The 8305-nt window shown below is 35.8% G+C and overlaps 3 protein-coding genes across 3 annotated transcripts; 1 reads left to right on the top strand and 2 right to left on the bottom strand.

The window, feature by feature from the left end:
* LOC109131392 (protein PSY3-like) lies at positions 1731-2535 on the bottom strand. The gene is made up of 2 exons (XM_019242314.1): positions 2306-2535; positions 1731-1902 (listed from the first exon to the last, which is right to left on the bottom strand). The coding sequence occupies exons 1-2, from the start codon at positions 2397-2399 to the stop codon at positions 1775-1777; spliced, it is 222 nt and encodes a 73-aa protein (XP_019097859.1). The 5' UTR covers positions 2400-2535; the 3' UTR covers positions 1731-1774.
* Positions 3571-4106, bottom strand: LOC109132186 (PHD finger-like domain-containing protein 5B). The gene is made up of 2 exons (XM_019243331.1): positions 4053-4106; positions 3571-4017 (listed from the first exon to the last, which is right to left on the bottom strand). Exons 1-2 carry the CDS (start codon positions 4082-4084, stop codon positions 3717-3719), a joined length of 333 nt encoding a protein of 110 aa, XP_019098876.1. The 5' UTR covers positions 4085-4106; the 3' UTR covers positions 3571-3716.
* Positions 5312-7029, top strand: LOC104765211 (probable protein phosphatase 2C 2). Its single transcript, XM_010488893.2, has 3 exons — positions 5312-5837; positions 6042-6386; positions 6463-7029. The coding sequence occupies exons 1-3, from the start codon at positions 5391-5393 to the stop codon at positions 6805-6807; spliced, it is 1137 nt and encodes a 378-aa protein (XP_010487195.1). The 5' UTR covers positions 5312-5390; the 3' UTR covers positions 6808-7029.

The following is an 8305-nucleotide window of genomic DNA, read 5'->3' as shown; positions in this document are numbered from 1 at the left end:
TATTTTGAAAAATGGAGAGAGTATGTGTTTGTCCATGTAGAACGAAACGAAACCATGTCTCAATAAATCTTCTTCTACATATCACAAATTGTAGGAAAAAAAAAACCCAAAAAATAAATAAAGATAGACACATGTATCTGCAAGACTTTTCTTCAATTTCAAGAACTTCACAATTATTAAACCGTTTTCGAATTTTAGAAAGAAAAAAAAAAGACACAAGAACCATAAACCTAATTAATTAGTAATCAAGATTAAAAATATGAAAGACCAAGAAAACGATTAAGTGAAAATCTCAGATTTACCTCATGATTATCAGCATCGAGTTTAGAGCAATTAGCGAGGAAGTAATAAGAACCGGGTTCTCTTGAAATCGCCGGTTGGATACGAGAGATTGGCTCAGCAACGGACCTAAACTCAAGCGTACCGACACAAGTAGAAGCCAAGAGAGGGGTGAAGACCATGTGGTTCCTAGGAGAGACTCAAACGACGTCGTAGATACTCGTATCGATCCCTTTCATAAGACGACAACCCGCCCAACCCGACCCGAGAACCAGAACCCTCGGCTTCTCTCCTTCTCTAGTCGGAGCCAAACCGTCGTAACGTTGTGGCTCCAACACATCGTTAGCTACATCATCCTTTGCTTCAACCGTCTCGCTCACTTGTTGCTGCCTTTGCAGAGCGGTGCAGAAACGGGACGAGAGAGTGTAGGATTCGGGGTTTCTGAACACGTTCCCGACCGATGAAGTGGTCGGCGAGATTCTTACTAGGTTTTTGATCCAAAGCATGATTCTTTTACTTCTCTAATCGACAAAGCAAACCTAAGTTGTTCTACGAGAGCCGCCTTTTTTTTGGTACTCCTCTGTATTCAGTATTAATTCACTGTATACGTATGAGAAAAACCTACGTGCCAGTTTTGGAAATGACAGATGGCACTCCGATTCTGAATCTTCTTTCTAATTCTCCCCCAAAATAAATGGAAAATTTTCGTATTCGTAGCAAAACAAATATTTTTTTGGTAGCCACAGAAATATTTAAAACGTTTTAACAAAATAAATAAAAAATAATCTGTGTTTAACACACGAAGACTGCTTCGATATTAAATGAAGACCTTACACCGATGCCATGTGCTGTAGCCTGTAGCTGTTCATCGGGTAAAGGTACAACAACTTGGGAGTTTTTTATAATAAAGAAAATCTGAAAAAGTTAATGGTTGTTGAAAATTCTAAAAATATAAAACATGTGAATCACTAAAAATATAAATAAAAGAAGCGTCAGCAGAACTTGATGCGCAAGAAACGACAATAAAAAACATGTGATTCACTAACACTCTTGTGGGGCGCAAGAAAAGGACGTCAGATTCTTCGCTGTCTGTTATTATTATTGCCCAGGATTAACGAATTCAGACAACACCGGCCCATTAGCCCGTTTAGTTAGAAGATCATTCTATTCATTTGGGTTTTAATAAAGCCCACCCCTATTTTCCATTTTCATATGAGTTTACCCCATACCTTTTTTTTTTTTTTTTTTTTTTTTTTNAGTTTACCTCATACGTAAGACGAAATCATTCTTTTACCATTTATTAAAACTGAGATCAACGTATACAAAAAATGTATCATGGTCTGTTTATTAATTTTTCAGTACATATTATTTAAAAGATGACACACATAGAAATATTTAATTATAAAATAACATATATATATATATATATATTTATATCACAGAACATTTATTTTTTTCTCTTTTTCTTATAAATACAAAAAAAAACATTTTGTATTCATCCTCTCCGTCTCCGACCTCCTCCACGCCTTCCTGGTGGGTTGTGCCGTGCGTTGGCCGATGGTTTGTCATAGTCATTGGTGCTCACCATCAACGATCTACCTCTCTCCACCATCTTTTCATTTTCTGTTATATGCATGTAGGTTTAACATATATATTACGTACGTATAGATATAGATACGAGCTTTAAGAATAGAGATGCATGTAGCTAAAATTTTTCACAAACAAAAAAAAACGAAAGATAGAAAAACCAACATGAAAACACGGTTGAATAATATACAGTACTCTATTTGTATCTCCATCCACACACATGTATCACGTATGAGCCAATCAGCCATTTGGCTAAATACGACTATACGAGATATATCTAAGCGGCTAAACCTACGATTACGATTGATCATAAATATCGAAGAGACTAAGCAATCCAACGATCGATTCTGAAAATTTGATGAATCTATATACAACTCTATTTTTTTCCCCTCTTTATTGTATATGTCGATGGTATCATGATGAGCTCGATTGCTCTTACCTAAAAATGATGAAATGGTGATTCGAGCCGAAGAGACGATCGTAAGTGCAAAGAAGATGCACAAGCACAACCGAATTCCATAACAATAACCCATCCTCTCTTTTTCCTTTTCCTCTTTCTATCTCTCTCTCTCTCTCTCCTCTATTCAACTATATCTCTTGTGACCCTCTCCTTTTATATACGCAAAATGATTTAAATTAACATTACTTCCAAACTACTTTAACATACCATATTTTTCGGAGAGTGCTGTATAACCGGAATATTCTAATTTCTAATATATCATGGTGAGATGACTAATACAAATTCAAGCAAATCATATAAGAAATTAGGGAATCGATGTTCTAGGGCACAAGACATTATTGCAAAACATTTTGTTCTGAAGTTGGTATAGATATCTGCAAAGACATGTCCTTTGGAATATTCTGATATTAAGTCTTTACATTTTATGTCCCTAACTAAATACATTGAATATCTGTCTTTTGATTGTTTCAACGCTTGTCCCTAAATAAAATCATCAACGTAAACTTTTTGTCTTAGAAATAAACGCTTTTCTTAATGGCCACAGTATCATTTTTCGTCTAAATTTTTGTTTGACTTATCTCTTGAAGGAACTCAATCCGATAAAAAACAAAAAATAGAAATCAGTAAATCAATTCAACCATAAAATCAAGATCGAAATGCATAAATCTGTTTGAGATGTTCCAACAATAGTTGCTATATACCACGTGGCACAGTCTAATTGGAGGTATGAGTTGACTATTGGAGACAAATTGTGGATTCCACACTGTTAAGCTAACAGTTTAACACATAAGCGAAGAAGCGAACATGCATGGGCCGTTGACTATTATCGTCACCGTCCGTTACACAAAGTCAACGTCTAAACTTTTGGACGAAAAAAGATTTTGGAGGGGGGTTTCCTCACTTTTTAAAAGGAATATATTTCTGACGGTCATGTGGGGTTTGATGTAATGGATGATATCCTCTTTTTGGGAGTTATTGCGTATTCTGTAAAGTTTTAAGTTGACATTATGTCATTAAATTCAAATATAGATTTTGTTGGATTTGACTCCAAAACCCCCCCTGAATCGGCAACAAAGTGCATTCTTCTATTAGTACTATATATGAATCGAGTAATGTGGTGAAGCTTTGAACAGTGAACACTATTATGTCAAGGTATCTCGTGATCAAGGAAAGGCTAGATAATTAACCAAGCAAAGAAAAAAAAAGATAACACGTCGATCCGGCTAATCAATAAGACACATGAGTAAACAAACCATAATCTTTTCTTTGAACACATAGTCTTAAATTTTGCTTCACCAGATAATTTTTCTTAACACAGACAAGTTACAGACACTTTCTTCCTAGCATTAATAAAGAAGATGAAATAGCTCGAGTAACCAACAACAAACTATCATCGTTTTTTAAAACCATATTTCTTACGTTCGTAGAAGAGATCAGTTTTCGCACTGCCAAGATTGACAATCTTAGGACAACCATCTCTATCTTTCTCCTGTTGTGTACACTCTTTGCAGTAGTAAGCATCCGAGATTCCAACTCCTCCGCAAATGACACACCTCCCCTGGAATGAACCATAGTTGCATTCATCGCAAATCCGAACCAGTGTACACGGACGGACATAGGAATCGCATATCACGCATTTGCCATCACATTTCTCGCACAATCTCCCAATAGCAATGCCAGGTTGTTTCCGGNCAATCTCCCAATGGCAATGCCAGGTTGTTTCCGGCACATGATCAAATCAGGATGATGCTTGGCCATGGCTGCTAAAACACGACCTTGGTCCTCTTATTAAGTTTTCGACCTGCAATAAGGTTTGGTAATAAAGTAAGCGTTTCTGGATTAGTAATAGCACCTATGCATCTCCTTCAGCAAGAAAAGATAATGACAATTCACTTTATATATATTTCAAGTAATAGCGAGAGATACAATACAACCATGCTCTGTAAAGTAACCTTTCTGTTTCATATCTAATTCCTAGGGTCATAATTTAACGAAAATTTGACACTACAAGACTTCAAGGTGTTTCCTACTATTTTGTTTCTCAGAGGAATTTCATCGAACACCTACTAGGCAGCAATGTGTCAACTAGCTGTTTCACTCAAATAGAGATAAAAAAAAAAAAAAGTTTGAAGGCCAATTCTAGCTAACTAAATGCAACAACAGTTCCTAGGTTTCGAAATCCACAGCATAGTAAACGAAGGAAACAAGGAAGACAACAATCGGCTGAATCGAACACAAAATTCGAGTTAAGTTTTAGTCAGTTCACCACGAAGCAACAGAACGTACACATAGAGAAACCACAGACGATCAAAATTGAAGGTGTTTGAGCTCAAACACACACAAAACGGAGCTGCGCAAAAACAATTAAGGAACATAGATACCTACCGCAAAACCCTAAGAACGCAGAAAACATGAACAGAGAATGAAATCTCAGAAAATAGCTATCACGCATAAATTGAAGTTGAAAGCAAAAGATCTAACCTGATCTCGAAAGAGAAGGAGAAGAAGGCACCACTAGCGATCCCCGATCTCCGAGCGCCGATATGAACCACAAGAGACGGCTGCTGGAAGGAAAGATAACAAACCGGGTCGGGTTTCTAAAATCACCACAAATATCCATGTCGGTCCGACTAATATGGGCTATCTCTCACTAAAAGGCTCTTTTTATTTTCTCTATTTCTGCCTTTTTTTACAATTAAAAAAAAAAACACTAGACCAAACCAAACTGATAAGTGATAATTGCCTTCTTTGACTTTTTTTTTTTTTTTAATGATCCAAAAGTTAATCAAAGATATATTTCTGGAAGAGCGTTGACGCAAAAAATAAAAGCGGAAAAAATGGACTGTGCCGGTGGATCCATGATTTGAAAAGTCAAAGACCAAGAGATGAGAGTGGTAACGTTTGACCTGGATGGCTGAAAGAAGCAAACAACAACGGCCACGGAGACTTGAGACTTGTAATATATAGTAATGACTCTTTCTCTCTCGTTGACACAAAACAGAAAACACAAAACACGACTCATAGACACAATCAAACTTACCTAAAGAGTTTTCTTTTACAAACGATGTCGTTTGCAGTTACCGTTTGCAACTCTCCGGTGTTCTCTCCGTCATCTTCACTTTTCTGCAACAAACCTCCGGCGCATGAAACCCTAACTCTATCTCTATCCCATCTCAATCCTCCAGCTTCTTCTCCTTCTCTTTCCTTTGCGTCTCCCACATCTCCGTTCTGCCTCCGTCTCCTTAAACCGCCAGCTAAATTAGGGTTTGGGTCGGACTCTGTTCCCGGAGGCGTGCTGAAGAGGAAACGCCCGATGAGGCTTGATATACCGGTTGGTACTGCATCTCCTATATCTGCAGAGGTGTCGGTGACTACAGAGACGCCGAGGGAGGAGAGAAGAGAGGTAGAGAGGGAAGGTGATGAGTATTCTGTTTACTGCAAGAGAGGAAGAAGAGAAGCTATGGAGGATCGTTTCTCTGCCATCACCAATCTTCGAGGTGATCCCAAACAGGTAATACTTTTGTTTGCTTTCTATAGTTTCGAGTTTCTTTACTCATTATGTGATTTAAAGAGTAATATAACTTAAGATTTCATTATGGTGTGTGAGCCAGTGATGAGCTTTGTGAAGTTTGGTTCTAGAATTGTATGATTAGTTCTTGAATAGGTAGATCATATATATTTACTTACAAAATCACTAAGAATATTCTAATTGCAGGCAATATTCGGAGTCTATGATGGCCACGGAGGATCAAAAGCGGCTGAGTTTGCGGCCAACAACTTGTGTAGTAACATTTTAGATGAGATTGTTGGTGGGATGAACGATTCAGAGATTAAAGAAGCTGTAAGACGCGGTTATCTAGAGACTGATTCAGAGTTTCTTAGGGAGAAAGATGCTAAGGGCGGCTCTTGCTGCGTGACGGCTCTGATCAGAGATGGCAATCTTACGGTGGCCAATGCTGGTGACTGCCGTGCTGTTTTGAGCGTTGGAGGACACGCTGAGGCTATGACTTCTGATCATCGCCCTTCGAGAGAAGATGAACGTAACAGAATTGAGAGCTCGGTAAGAATTCTTACAAAAATAGTTGTTGTTTGGTTTAATTCAAGGTTACATGGTTCTGAATACGATAATGCTGCAGGGCGGATATGTGGATACATTCAAAAGTGTTTGGAGAATCCAAGGATCTTTAGCAGTATCTAGAGGAATAGGAGATGCTCATCTCAAACAATGGATAATATCTGAACCAGAGACAAATGTTCTCCGAATCAATCCCCAGCACGAGTTCTTGATCTTAGCATCAGACGGTCTATGGGACAAGGTTAGTAATCAGGAGGCAGTAGATATAGCTAGACCGTTTTGCATAGGAACCGATCAGAATCAGAAGCTATTGTTAGCTTGTAAGAAGCTAGTTGACCTCTCCGTATCACGAGGCTCCTTGGACGATATCAGTGTGATGTTGATTCCGCTGTGCCGCTTCCTCTAACCATTGGAGAGAGGTAAGGGATAAGAAAACATTCAGGTTTCGGACGTTAGAGTTTGGATTCCTTATTACATTCTTCAATTAACTTCAAATCTTCAATTAGTTAATTTAAGTTGTTAAAATACCTTGTGGATATCATCTTAGATTATCTCTTATCATATTCTTGTAATTTTTGACAAAAGTAAGTTTTTTATATGATAAATAAAAATCATAAACTTTACTGTATTTTTTCTTCAATTTATTGTCGTCTTATTTCAAAACTATAAAGGTAAAAACAGAGTAAAAAGAAAAAAGAAACACAAAGAAATAAAGCTTGGTAAACTTTTGCATGCTCAAAGTACTTTGATTGTGGATGCAAGCCTGTCATCACGTACGATGGAGGGATTGAAAATCCACATCCCTTGCAATAGCATGAGGCGGCGCAATGGAGTTAGACTACTTACCCAACTATTACATTTAATTTTCTCGTATCAACGTATTGTTTAAAATTTTATGTTTACAAATCACGTACGATAAATTTGTACGCATGTACTTTACATAGTAAATGTACTTTAGTGTTTATATTTAGGAGATAAATAAATATATCTTAGGATAGCTATTACCTTAATTCTATAAAAACTGTAAAGTGAGAAAGTTTTGTACGGTATTAAAAGTACATGTTGCAATGTCATTATGTTGAGTTGTTTTCCAAGTGGATTCTCCTATACATCTAAGTTGGAAAGATATGGTATGGGTCCTAAAATCTCCAAATAATATCTTATTTTTCTGGACATTTCTAGTAATTTATAATATTTACTAGTATTTAACCAATATTGTTATAAAAATTTAAAATTTATATTGCATTTATTTGTTATTTTATTATTGTTTTATTAATTTTAAAAATATAAAATTTTATAGGTATGTGATATAAGTATTCAAAGTATAGGATTTTTGTAATGTTTTCAAGGTTTTAACCCGTGTGGTATATGTATAGTCTAGTAGTACATTTATCTCCTGATACACATCTAAACGTGTTAAAAAAAAACAATTCCACTTAACTCTCTATATGAGACTAATGTCAACCCGTCTCACCAAAATCAAAATAAGTTTTTGCGTAAAAAAATAATCAAAATAAGTTTTTTTTATCAAGTTTAGTCATGTATTGTTTTACCAAATTAGCATATTTTTATAGTTTATATTTTTTCCATGTCAATATATATAGTTTATGATAATTAATAGAATTTTAATTTTTTTGGTAATTCCTCAAAAAATAAAAATAAACTAAATTATATGGGGGGTTTTCAACATATTTAATGTGACATTTTATAATTAGATTTCGGTTTAGGAAATTTATTAATGTTAATATAATTATGGATATTGTAAACTTTTGTTATGGAAAATCTGTTGTATATCATTTAAATTTAAGAGATTCTAGCATCCATAAAAATAGTTTTGGAGATTTAATGGGTTAAAACTTTAATGGGTAGAGTTGTTTTTGGAAAAATCGGAATGTATAGATGTT

Source organism: Camelina sativa, chromosome 3 (genome assembly GCF_000633955.1).
Source record: "Camelina sativa cultivar DH55 chromosome 3, Cs, whole genome shotgun sequence".
NCBI lineage: Eukaryota > Viridiplantae > Streptophyta > Magnoliopsida > Brassicales > Brassicaceae > Camelina > Camelina sativa.
The sequence above is the reverse complement of the archived record's forward strand: the minus strand, read 5'-3'. Positions and strand labels throughout refer to the sequence as shown.

Coding starts and splice junctions, on each gene's coding strand:
- LOC109132186 (XM_019243331.1), bottom strand. CDS start 4,084: ATGGCCAAGCATCATCCTGATTTGATCATGTG.
- LOC109131392 (XM_019242314.1), bottom strand. CDS start 2,399: ATGGGTTATTGTTATGGAATTCGGTTGTGCTTGTGCATCTTCTTTGCA. Junction 1,903..2,305: donor CACCATTTCATCATTTTTAG/GTAAGAGCAATC, acceptor TGCATATAACAG/AAAATGAAAAGATGGTGGAG.
- LOC104765211 (XM_010488893.2), top strand. CDS start 5,391: ATGTCGTTTGCAGTTACCGTTTGCAACTCTCCGGTGTTCTCTCCGTCA. Junction 5,838..6,041: donor TTCGAGGTGATCCCAAACAG/GTAATACTTTTG, acceptor TTCTAATTGCAG/GCAATATTCGGAGTCTATGA. Junction 6,387..6,462: donor GTAACAGAATTGAGAGCTCG/GTAAGAATTCTT, acceptor ATAATGCTGCAG/GGCGGATATGTGGATACATT.